Source organism: Mustelus asterias, chromosome 23, assembly GCF_964213995.1.
Source record: "Mustelus asterias chromosome 23, sMusAst1.hap1.1, whole genome shotgun sequence".
In the NCBI taxonomy this organism is placed as follows: Eukaryota; Metazoa; Chordata; class Chondrichthyes; order Carcharhiniformes; family Triakidae; genus Mustelus; species Mustelus asterias.
Window position 1 is genome coordinate 20,042,715 of NC_135823.1, and position 13,281 is coordinate 20,055,995.

General features: G+C 47.5%; 1 protein-coding gene across 3 annotated transcripts in view; it reads right to left on the minus strand.

Moving 5' to 3' along the window:
• The window catches only part of LOC144510550 (kinesin-like protein KIF19), a 187,372-nt gene that overhangs the window by 57,917 nt on the left and 116,174 nt on the right, over positions 1 to 13,281 (minus strand). For all 3 annotated transcript variants that reach the window (XM_078240072.1, XM_078240071.1, XM_078240073.1), the window contains 2 exons: positions 7,135 to 7,336; positions 605 to 875 (listed from right to left, as the gene is read on the minus strand). In XM_078240072.1, the coding sequence (XP_078096198.1) occupies positions 605 to 875; positions 7,135 to 7,336 (473 nt within the window). The remainder of the gene's footprint in view (positions 1 to 604; positions 876 to 7,134; positions 7,337 to 13,281) is intronic.

The window sequence follows — 13,281 nt, forward strand, 5'->3', positions numbered from 1 at the left end:
CTGTTCCCATGCCACCACTAATACCCAATCCAGGTGACAGGGAACACATTCTCCTTTTCCAGGGCACAATGCGGGCGTGAGTGCTGCGACAGTGTCTCAGCACGCAGATTACGCCACTCAAGGGCAACAGTAAGAGCCAGAGATATAAGGGTGATGTGACTCAGACTGGACATTTATGGAATCCCCGCAGTGCAGAAGGAGGCCATCTGGCCCATCGAGACTGCACCAGCCACAGTCCCACCCAGGCCCTATCCCCGTAACGCCATGTATTTACCCTTCTCATCGCCCTGACACTAAGGGGTAATTTAGCACGGCCAATCCATCTAACCCGCACATCTTTGGAGTGTGGGAGGAAACCGGAGCACTCGGAGGAAACAGACACGGGGAGAACGTGCAGACTCCACACAGACAGTGACCCAAGCTGGAATCGAACCCGGGTCCCTGGCGCTGTGAGGCAGCAGTGCTAACCACTGTGCCACCCACACTGAGCAGGTTCAGGATTTGAGCCTGTGTCACTCCACCCCAGCTTCACTGAGCTGGCTACGAGGATTGCTACACATGATCACATTCTCACTGCCCGACTGATGAGCTGTGTTTACTGTACCATCTATCAGCTGCCGCTGTTGATGTATGATCTCGTCACAGAGGGCTCGGTGCTGCTCATAGTGCTGGATGACAAAGTCTTTCTGTTGCAGGATGTTCTCCTTCCGCAGCAGGGTGGACTGGATCTCCGTGTTCTCCACCTCCAGCTCGTGGACTTTACACAGCAAACTCATGATCTCCTGCTGATCCTTGTTATTGAGCCACTTTGGGAGCAGGTCCTCCATCTTTGAGACTTTGGCCTTGGTGTCTTCCAACTTCTGTTCCAACTCACACTACGAAACAAGAATGAAAGCAAAAGCCTTTTACTGATTCGGCTCTGAAATGTGGATAACGTCCTAAATGAATGAGAAAGCATGTTTGATCGAGTGGATAGTCAGAGGCTTTTTCCCAGGGCTGAAATGGTTGCCACAAGAGGACACAGGTTTAAGGTGCTGGGGAGTAGGTACAGAGGAGATGTCAGGGGTAAGTTTTTCACTCAGAGGGTGGTGGGTGCGTGGAATGGGCTGCCAGCAACGGTGGTGGAGGTGGATTCGATAGGGTCTTTTAAGAGGCTTTTAGATAAGTACATGGAACTTAGTAAGATAGAGGGTTATAGGTAAGCCTAGTAATCACTAAGGTAGGGACATGTTCGGCACAACTTTGTGGGCTGAAGGGCCTGTATTGTGCTGTAGTTTTTTAATGTTTCTATGTTAACGCATAACCTCCAATGACCGAATAATTAACCCAGTTTCCTCCGGGTGCTCCGGTTTCCTCCCACACTCCAAAGATGTGCAGGTTAGATGGATCGGCCATGCTAAATTGCCCCTTAGTGTCAGGGGGATTATCAGAGTAAATGCGTGGAGTTATGAGGATAAGGCCTGGGTGGGATTGCTGTCCGTGCAGGCTCGATGGGCTGAATGGCCTCCTTCTGCGCTATAGGATTCTATGAAATTTCAGAGCAAGGTCGAGGTGAATTTTCACCTTCACTGCCTGGTTAACCTGACAGAGTGAACCATCTCACATGCTGTGGAGGTCACTGAGCTAAGGCATGGGGGGGGGGGGGGGGGGGTGCTGGTTCTCTGTCCCACTCTATTCCGCACTGACAGTCCCATGTTCCAGGTACAAAAGTTAAACCAGTTCCCCCAGTGAGACTTCACACATCTAACGCTCCATTCGAAGAAAGCCTATTAATGCCTCTACTTTCTCAGGAGACGAAGGAAATTTGTCATGCTCGCTACAACTCTCACCAATTTCTACAGATGCACCATAGAAAGCATTCTTTCCGGTTGTATCACAGCTTGGTGTGGCTCCTGCTCTGCCCAAGACCACAAGAAACCACAAAGGGTCATGAACGAAGCCCAGTCCATCACACAAACCAGTCTCCCATCCATTGACTCTGTCTACACTTCCCGCTGCCTCGGCAAAGCAGCCAGCATAATCAAGGACCCCATGAACCCCGGACATTCTCTCTTCCACCTTCTTCCGTCAGGAAAATGATACATAAATCTGAGATCACGTATCAACCGACTCAAAAACAGCTTCTTCCCTGCTGCTTGCAGACTTTTGAATGGACCTACCTCGCATTAAGTTGATCTTTCTCTGCACCCTAGCTATGACTGTAACACTACATTCTGCACCCTCTCCTTTCCTTCCCTATGTACGGTATGCTTTGAGTGTGTAGCGCGCAAGAAACAATACTTTTCACTGTATACTAATACATGTGGCGATGATAAATCAAGTCAAATCAAATCAAATATAAAATACCAGTCCAAATGTATTTTAAATGTTGTAATTGCACCCGCCTCTACCACCTCCTCTAGCAGCTCATTCCATATATGCACCATCCTCTGTGTGGAAAAGTTGCCCCTCAGGTCACTTTTAAATCTTACCCCTCTCACCTTAACCCTATGCCCTCTAGTTTTGGACTTCCCTACCCTGGGGAAAAGACCTTGGCTATTCACCTTATCTCATGATTTTATAAACCTCCATATGGCCACCCCTTATCCTCCGATGCTCAAGGGAAAAAAGTCCCAGCCTATCCAGCCTCTCCTTATAATTCAAACCTTCCAGTCCCGGTAAAATCCTTGCAAATCTTTTTTGCACCATTTTACCATAGTTACTATAGTCTATAGAACAAAGAAAAGTACAGCACAGGAACAGACCCTTCAGCCCTCCAAGCCTGCACCGATCATGATGTCTGCCTGAACTAAAATCGTCTGCACTTCCGTATCCTTCCATTCCCATCCTATTCATGTATTCATCTAGATGCCCCTTAAATGCCGCTATCGGACCTGCTCCCACCACCTCCCCGGGCAGCGCGTTCCAGACATTCACCGCCCTCTGTGTAAAAAAACTTGCCTCGTACATCTCCTCTAAACTTTTCCCCACGCACCTTAAACCTATGTTCCCTAGTACTTGACTTTTCTACCCTAGGAAAGAGCATCTGACTATCCACTCTGTCCATGCCCCTCATAATCTTGTAAACCTCTATCAGCTCATCCTTCAACCTCTGTCAATCCAGTGAGAACAAACCCAATTTTATATTACATTATATAACCTATAATTATCAAAAGAGGAATATAACCCTCAAACTCTTTGTGGTTCCAAATGCAAGATTATTTTATGAGGTTCTGCCTGTTGGTATTTGCCTGACATCAGGTGTTGCTGGTGGAATCTGCAGTGGTCATTCAGGACAATGCTTTCATGTATATAACTACCAGCTGCTTTGCTCTGTCTCACTGCCAGCTCTTCACTGTGTCTGCCTTAGAGCTGCAGGCAACACCTCCTGCACGCATTTCATCCCCTGGGAGAGCCTGCACTAACAGCTGTGTAGCTGTTCTCTGCTGCTGCACTCTTTAATGACTGTCCTGCTACCAGTTCCAGGTACAACCTCTACCTGATTGCTGCTGCTTTATTCCAGGGGACGATCTGCATTAGAGCCTGCAGCTGAGGCATCTGATAGAGCAAATCTCTGGCGGGGAGGAAGCCCCTCGTCCCAGGAGTGAGTCGAGTGAATAAAAGTTTAAGTTAATTTATTAGTCGCAAGTAAGGCTTACATTAACATTGCAATGAAGTTACTGTGAAATTCCCCTAGTCGCCACATTCCGGCCCTTGTTCGGGTCAATGCACCTATCAGCACGTCTTTCAAACTGTGGGAGGAAACCGGAGCACCCGGAGGAAACCCACACAGACACGGGGAGAATGTGCAAACTCCACACAGACAGTGACCCGAGGCTGGAATTGAACCCGGGTCTCTGGAGCTGTGAGGCAGCAGTGCTAACCACTATGCTGCTTCTAATGCAGTTATATCTTATTTCCCTTTATTTGAAAAAAGATACAACTGCGTTCAAAACAATTTAAACAAGAACAGTACAACGCAGGAACAGGCCCTTCGGCCCACCAAGCCTGTGCCGACACATGACACCTTTCTAAACTAAAGACCTTTTGCCTCGACGCGGTCCATATCCCTCTGTTCCCTGCCTATTCATGTATCTGTCAAGATGCCTATTAAGTGGGGAGGTTAGTGACAGAGTGGACAGTGAAGAAGGTTATCTCGGATTGCAACGGGATCTTGATGAATTGGGCCAGTGAGCCGATGAATGGCAGATGGAGTTTAATTTAGATAAATGTGAGGTGATACATTTTGGTAGATTGAACCAGGGCAGGATTTACTCAGTTAATGGTAGGGCATTGGGGAGAGTTACAGAACAAAGAGATCTAGGGGTACATGTTCATAGCTCCTTGAAAGTGGAGTCACAGGTGGACAGAGTGGTGAAGAAGGCATTCAGCATGCTTGTTTCATTGGTCAGAACATTGAATACAGGAGTTGGGGTGTCTTGTTGAAGTTGTACAAGACATTGGTAAGGCCACACTTGGAATACTGTATACAGTTCTGGTCACCCTATTATAGAAAGGATATTATTAAACTAGAAAGAGTGCAGAAGAGATTTACTAGGATGCTACCGGGACTTGATGGTTTGAGTTATAAGGAGAGGCTGAATAGGCTGGGACTTTTTTCTCTGAAGCGTAAGAAGCTTAGGGGTGATCTTATAGAGGTCTATAAAATAGGGGCATAGATAAGGTAGATAGTCAACATCTTTTCCCAAAGATAGGGGAGTCTCAGACTGCATCCTCCTAAAGACCACTCTACTGTTCACTATTTACTATCTTGCAAACTTTCCTCTCATCTGCAAACTTTAAAATTGTTCTCTCCATACACAAGCCCAGATCATTTGGATAGAATGAGAAATACAATAATCATAATTAGTCTGAAACTGCTGATCTGATCACTATCTCAGTGCTGCCCATTGGATCTTGCTGCATGGTAAATTGGCTGCTGAATTTCCTATGTATCAAGTTTAAAGTTTATTTATTAGTGTCACAAGTGGGCTTACATTAACACTGCAATGAAGTTACTGTGGAAGAAACCCACGCAGACACGGGAAGAACATGCAGACTCCGCAGAGACAGACAGTGACCCAAGCCGGAATGGAACCTGGGTTCCTGGTGCTGTGAGGCAGCAGTGCTAACCACTGTGCCACCGTGCTGCCCAATAGGGATCGTTGGGAGACTCCACAGCATACTTCAGTCCAATTAGAAAATGTTCTTTAAACACCATTCTCCACTTCCTGTCCCTTCAACCAAGTTATTGCCTTCCCTTTAACAACCATATGCTTCCACTTCCTTACAAGTCTTTTTTACTGCACTTAAACTTCCAAAAGGTATTCAATAAAGATCCACCTAAACAGTTACTTGTTAGCTGTGAGGGTGCGACCGGGTAAAACCTGGGAATGGGCAGAGGGGCAGAAAACTGGCTGATTCCAGGAGCCATTTTGGGAAGAGAAGCAGGTGACACTGTCAAGGGGTCAGTGGGAGGATCAATGCATCTTCTAAATGACATGGTTGAGAAATGTGTACATCACAACTGTCACCGCACTCCGAAGGTGTTTCTTTGGCTGTAAAGCGCTTTGGGATGACCCGAGGTCAGGAAAGGTGCAAACCTTTATTTCCTCTCAATGCCAAATGGTCAAATATTCAGACGATTTCAAAACAGGCTGGGGCAGTGGCACGAAAGAAGGAAGGTCAAAAATTACAGAATGAAAGAAATCTTAAGTTTAATTTTATTAGTGTCACAAGTAAGCTTACATTAACACTGCAATGAAGTTACTGTGAAAATCCCCTAGTCGCCACACTCCGGCGCCTGTTCGGATACACTGAGGGAGAATTTAGCATGGCCAATGCACCTAACCAGCACAACTTCCGGACTGTGGGAGGAAACCGGAGCACCCGGAGAAAACGCAAACTGACACGGGGAGAACATGTAGACTCCACACAGACAGTGACCCAAGCCAGGAATTGAACCCGGGTCCTTGGCGATGTGAGGCAGCAGTGCTAACCACTGTGTCACCGTGCTGCCCCACTGTCTATATCTGTATCTGCAGGTATCCGTATCTGAATCTGTATCTGCAGGTAAATGACAGGGTGGCATGGTGGCACAGTGGTTAGCACTGCTGCCTCACAGTGCCAGGGGCCTGGGTTTGATTCCCAGCTTGGGTCACTGCCTGTGTGGAGTCTGCACAATCTCCCCGTGTCTGCATGGGTTTCCTCTGGGTGCTCCGGTTTCCTCCCACAGTCCAAAGATGTGCAGGTTAAGTTGATTGGCCATGCTAAATTGCCCCTTATTGAGCCGGGATGCATAGGTTGGAGGGATTAGTGGGGTAAATACATGGAGTTACAGGGATAGGGCCTGGGTGGGATTGTAGTCGTTGCAGACTCAATGGGCTGAATGACCTCCTTCTGCACTGTAGGAATTCTATGATTCTATGACAGGTGAAATTTAACAGAGGGACAAAGGTAATATCTTGGACATAAGAGAAAGGGTAGTTGCCTCTGCTTAGCATCGTGGCTGCTATCAGGATTTGACTCATTTTCATTCCCTGTTCAACACCAGTCTCCATCCAAGATCTAAACTAAATGAATACTTTACCATCACAGTGAATAGTTTTCAAGATTTGAAAAGCTTATCAAATACAGTGGCTTTTCAAACCCCAAACCCTCAAATCAAAGTTCAATCTGTTGGCATATCTATAGCATAATCTGAACCATTCACTATGTACATGAGCATCTTTTAAAAATGATTTCATGGGATGTGGGCATCGCTGGCAAGGCCAGCATTTTTATTGCCCATCTCTAATTGCCCTTGAGAAGATGGTGGCGAGCTGCCTTCCTGAACCGCTGCAGAGCGTACTACTTGCATGACTGGAAAAAATAATATTCCTCCTCTTCTAACGATGTAAATGACAGGAGGACAAAATAAACACAGAGACCAGAATTTTCCAGCCCCGGCAGCCATTGAAATCCCCATTTACATCGGCGGGACCGGAAGATCCAGCTGGATTTTCCAGCCCCAGCGAGGCATTGAAATCTCTGTTTACATTGGTAGGACTGGAAGATCCCGCTGATGCGAGGGGCTGGAAAATCCCAGCAGAATATCACCGGACACGCGGAAGATTAAAGCTCGCTTTTCCCATCACTCCAACTTGACGACTTTACCTTGAGGGCTGCGGTTTTCCGTTGCTCGATTAGGAGCATGCCGAGTTCCTCCCGTGCCACGGCCACCTCCAGCGGTTCAGTCATATCCACCTCCTCCGCCATTCCCAGCTCCCCCTCATCGTCATCTGGCTCTTTGTCAGCCTTCTCACTCCACTTCTCTTCCCACCACTTCCGATCGCGCTTTGCTTTCTCCCGTTCCCAACTGGAGAGAAAACACAACAGTCTCAACAAAATAAAATCCATCGACTTCTTAAATAACCACAACAGAAATCAGAAAATACAAATTAGGAGCAGGAGTAGACCACTCGGCCCCTCAAGCCTGATCCGCCATTCAAGAAGGTCATGGCTGACCTGACTGTCACCTCCCGCCTACCCCCAATAACCTTTCACCTCCTTGCTTATCAAGAATCTATCATCTAACTAGCTCTACCTTAAAAATATTCAAAGCCTCCACTTCCACTCTGTCTTATTGATCACCCCTTATTAATTCTAGATTTTCCCACAAGAGGAAAGATCCTCTCCACATCCACAGGTGCCCGAGAAACAGGTCACATTAAAGAGACAATATATCATTCACTAATCGATGCAGCCTGATGAAAAACAAAATCAGTGAGGTACATTTAAAAATGAATCCCAGCCCTCTCGTTAAGTTTAAGTTTATTTATTTGTGTCACAAGCAGGCTTACATTAACACTGCAATGAAGTCACTGTGAAAACTCAGGCCCTATCCCCATAACCCCACACATTTTCCAATGACGAATCCATCTAACCTACACTAAGGGGCAATTTAGCATGGCCAATCCACCTAACCTGCACATCTTTGGGCACTAAGGAGCAATTTAGAATGGCCAATCCACCTAACCTGCAAATCTTTGGACTGTGGGAGGAAACCGATGTCACAAGTAGGTTTACATTAACACTGCAATGAAGTTACTGTGAAAATCCCCTAGTCGCCACACTCTGGCGCCTATTTGGGTACACTGAGGGAGAATTTATCATGGCCAACGCACCGTAACCAGCACGTCTTTCAGACTGTGGGAGGAAACCGGAGCACCCGGAGGAAACCCAGGCAGACACAGGGAGAACGTGCAGACTCCACACAGACAGTGACCCAAGCTGGAAATTGAACCTGGGCCCCTGGCGCTGTGAGGCAGCAGTGCCAACCACTGGGCTACCACTGGTTAACAGAATTCATGATGTGGAGATGCCGGCGTTTAAACCTGGTGTTGTTAGACTTCTTACTAACAGAATTCAGCCAGTGTCATTTCACTGGAAATTCTAGCACTTAAATGAATATTCAACAGTTTTTAGAATTGTCTTCGATCAATGGCTGTCAGCGACCCTTGCCTCCTGGGTCCTGTGTCAATGTGGATGACGGAATGGGTTTTGCGGTGCCTTTGGCCATCTTATGACTGTTGCTATTTTTGCTGCGATATAGTATAAAATGTACACAACCGAGTTAACAAGAAGGTGAGCAAACAATCCTTCTCTGAGTTAGCTAAAGTCCATTGAGCAGCGAGCTGGTGTTACAATTACATTAATACAGACATCAGTGAGAGGCAGGAGGATATATCAAAGCAATACAATTCTGTCAATGCTGTACACAATGTCTATAATATATCTGTACTCTCTGACTATTACCTCCACTGGAGTCCAATGATTTCATATTGTGGAGGATGTAAAAGATTGCAGCGAGGAATATATTACAGAGCCAGCCAATCTGATGACACTTCGGGCAGCAGGAGTAATTAATAAAGCCGTAATAAGCCTTGGGGTCAGACTCAGCTTTATGTACTAGGTAAGACCCGAGTGACTTGAAGCCTGTGGCATTTCTTGGAATATCCAACGCGCCTATATTAATTATGAAGCAATTTCACAATCTGCTGCTGGTGCCCTGAAATCTCCCGATACATCACTGGACACATGCTGAGCACCCAACATCTCCTCTGAGGAAACTAGAACTATTCATATGCAAGATTACAGAGGGATGGGACATTCAGCCCCTTGAGCCACTCAGTTCGATCAGCGCTGATCCGTATAAGTTCATAAAATACATAAGATATAGGAGCAGGATTAGGCCATTCGGCCCATCGAGTCTGCTCCGCCATTCGATCGTGGCTGATATGCTCCTCATCCCCATTTTCCTGCCTTCTCCCCATAACCCTTCAACCCATTACCAATTAAAAATCTGTCTAACTCCTCCTTAAATTTACTCACTGTCCCAGTATCCACCGCACTTTGGAGTAGCGAATTCCACAGATTCACAATCCTTTGGGAGAAGTAGTTTCTCCTCAATTCTGTTTTAAATTTGCTACCCCTTATCCTAAGATCATGACCCGTCGTCCATATCTTTCCTCTATTTGGTTCCATACCCTCGCCTATCAAAAATTGGCCAATCTCAGTGTTGGAATGTTCAATCGTTCTATTTTCAATGTCTTTTCCGGTGAGAGGGTTCTAGATTCCCAATGGCCTTTGTGTGAAGAAGGATGGCATGAAGGCACAGTGATTAGCACTGCTGCCTCGCAGCGCCAAGGACCCGGGTTCGATTCTGGCCTTGAGTGACTGTCTGTGTGTGTGGAGTTTGTACGTTCTCCACTGTGTCTGCGTGGGTTTCCTCCAGGTCCTCAGGTTTCCTCCCACACTCCAAAGATGTGCAGGTTAGGTGGATTGGCCATGCTAAATTGCCCCTTCGTGTCCCAGGATGTGTGGCTTAGGGGAATTAGCGGGGTAGATATGTGGGCTTACGGGGATAGGGCCTGGGTAAGATGCTCTGTTGGAGAGTCGGTGCAGATTCACTGGGCCCAATGTCCTCCTTCAATGGTTCATCAAGTCTGAAAGAGCATCTTTACCCAAGCCCAACCTTCAGTCCTATCCCCATAACCCCAGACATGCAGTGTGGCTAATCCATCTAACCCACACCAGAAGGATCTCAATCTTCTCAAATTATTAAGTGTCATGTATGTACAAGGTTCATAGAAACATATAAACTAGAAGCAGGAGGAGGCCATTCGGCCCTTCGAGGCTGCTCCGCCATTCATTATGATCATGGCTGATCATCAAATTCAACATCCTGATCCCCCCTTCCCCCATTTCCCTTGATCCCTTTAGCCCCAAGACCGATATCTAATTTCTTCTTGAAATCAAACAACATTTTGGCCTCAACTATTTTCTCTGGATGAAGAAATTTCTCCTCACCTCAGTTCAATTCTTATCCTCAAACTATGAACAGAAACATAGGTTCATACACAAATAGATGTTTCAAAATCATATCGAAGGCATCAGGACAAATAGATATACTCAAATTGTGTGCATGTGTAGTTGATACTGAATCTAATCCCGTAGCATTCAACAACAGGTTAGGCCGAAAGGAACAGGATTATATTAATTTCTATTGTCTGGCCCTTTTACTCTCTGCCTTCCCAAAATAGGTGCTTTGGATGGGTGGCAAGTTAGAAAGTTAAATATTTCAATTACAACCCACCCATGTTTTGTCTAGGTGCACCAAACCCCCCACCCTCAACTCCATCAGTGAAATTCACCCCCCCCCCCCGCCACTTTCCCCTACCCATCACCCACAATCTCTCTCATGACTTCTACACTGCTTTGACAGAGGTCTACCCACCCGACACCTAGCTAGCCAACCTCTCAATCTGGCTTGTGATACCGGGAAACAATGTTCAAGAATTGTAATCCAATCATAGAATCATAGGGCCCGATTTTACCATCGCGTTGCGCCCGTTTTCGGACACGAAAACTTGGTAAAGTCGGGCATGAGGTGAGTGGTGCGATCTATGCCCATCTCCGCACCAGTTCCCCCTTTTACCAAGGCCTGAAAAATGGCTGCGATCAGGACTGTACCCGAAACGGGCGCGACGGCCATTTAATTGCATTTGCATGTATTTAAATTGACTTAATTGGCTGTACGTGCAACCTTACCGGCACTTCCCCCTTTACCATTGCGTTTGCCCACCCGGAATCACTGCGAAACAAACACGTTCCATGGAAGTCCGATTCGGGCGCTCCAGTCAGTGAGGAGGTAGGCGCCGAGCATCCGACAGCTCTCTGCTCGAGATTGGTGTGGAGGGGGGGGGGGGGAGGAGTCCCGCTGTCACTCTGCTTGAGATCAGTGGAGGGGAAGGGGGGGGTGAGGGGCCTGCAATCAGTCTGAATGGCGGGGGTGGGGGGATAAGGGGGTCAGTAGTGTTGTGGGGGTGGACGAATGTCTGTGGGGGCCAGGGGGAGGCATTATCCGGCCCGGGAGGGATGTGGCAGGGGAGCAGCATTCTATCATTTTTTTTCTGTATACGTGCAGTTGGAGGCACCAATCGGAGCTGCAGGATTTCGGGCGCGTTAAGCCCCGCCCACAGGCTTCAGCATGATTCGGAATCGCTGATATTTTTTCAAGCAGAGTGTGTATGGGGGCGCCTCAGAATGAGTCTAAAAGTCAGATCTGAAACACTCTCAGTTTCAAGTCCACCCAGCACTTAGAATCAAAATGGTAAAATGAGGCCTGTAGAATCCCTACAGTGGGAAGGAGGCCATTCAGCCCATCGAGTCTGCACCAATCACAATGCCACCCAGGCCCTATTCCCCTAACCCCACCCTGCTAATCCCCCTAATATAATTCAGCATGGCCAATCAACCTAACCCGCACATCTTTGGAGTGTAGGAGGAAACCAGAGCACCTGGAGGAAACCCACGCAGATACGGGGAGAATGTGCAGACTCCACACAGACAGTGACACAAGGCCAGAATTGAACTCGGGTGCCTGGAGCTGTGAGGCAGCAGTGCTAACCACTGAGCCACCGGTCCTGCTGATAAGATTCGGTAAGACCCAAGGGATATCCATAGAATGATAGAACAGTATCAGAAGATGATAGAACAGTGTCAGAAGGAGGCCATTCAGCCCATCATGTTTACACCTGCTCTCGCAAAAGCAATCCGGTTACTCCCATTCCCCCACTTTTCCACCAAATCCCGATAACCTTTTCACCTTCAAATATTTATCCAATCCCCTTTTAAAGAACAATTGAATCTACATCCTACCAGATAATGAATTCCAAATCTTAATAACTGATTGTGCAAAAAAGCATTGCCTCATGCTACCTGCGGTTCTTTCACTAATCACCTTCAACCCGTCTCCTCAGGATATCAACCCTTCAGTCACTGAAAACAGTTTCTCTTTATTTTGCTCGATCTAAACCCTTCATGAAGCATCTCCGTCAAATCGCCTCTTAGCTGTTTTTGCTCTGAGGAGAACGACCCCAGTCCTCCGGTCTATCCATTAAACTGCAATCCCTCATCTCTGGAAGCAGGAAATCTCTTCCGTGCCCTCTCCAAAACCTTCGCCTTCCTAAAATGTGGTTCCTAGAATACCCCATCCGGGGTTGAACCAATCAAAAAACAGAATACTGAGAGTGCTGGATAATATGAAATATCAACAGAAAATGTTGGAAATACTCAGCTGGTCTGGCAGCATCTGTGGAAAGACAGAAGCAGAGTAAATGGGCGCAAAAACCTGGTAAAGTCGGGCATGAGGTGAGTAGCATGATCTGGGCCCGCCTCCAGGTCAGTTCCCCCTTTTCCAAAGCCCGAAAATAGCCGCGATTGGGACCGCACCCGAAATGGGCACGATGGCCATTTAAATGCATTTAAATTGATGTAATGGGCTGCACGCCCAACCTTACCGGCACTTCCCCCTTTACCACCGTGCTCACCCATCCAGAATCGGCGTGAAACAGACACGCTCCATAAAAGTCCAATTCGGGTACTCCAGTTAGTGAGGAAGTAGGTGCCTAGCATCTGACAGCTCTCTGCTTGAGATCGGAGGGAGGGGGGGGGGGTCCGCTGCCACTCTGCCTGAGACCAGTGGAGGGGAAGGGGGGATCCGCTGCCACTCTGCCTGAGATCAGTGGGGGGAAAGGGGGGATCCGCTGCCACTCTGCCTGAGATCAGTGGGGGGAAGGGGGGATCCGCTGCCACGCTGCCTGAGATCAGTGGGGGGGGGGAAGGGGGAGGTCCGCTGCCATTCTGCCTGAGATTGGTCTTGGGGGGGAGGGGGGGGGGTCCGCTGCCACTCTTGTTAGAATGTAACCAGTTGACTACTTTGTATTGGATATAATGTGACCAATGGGAACAAAGTGTAAG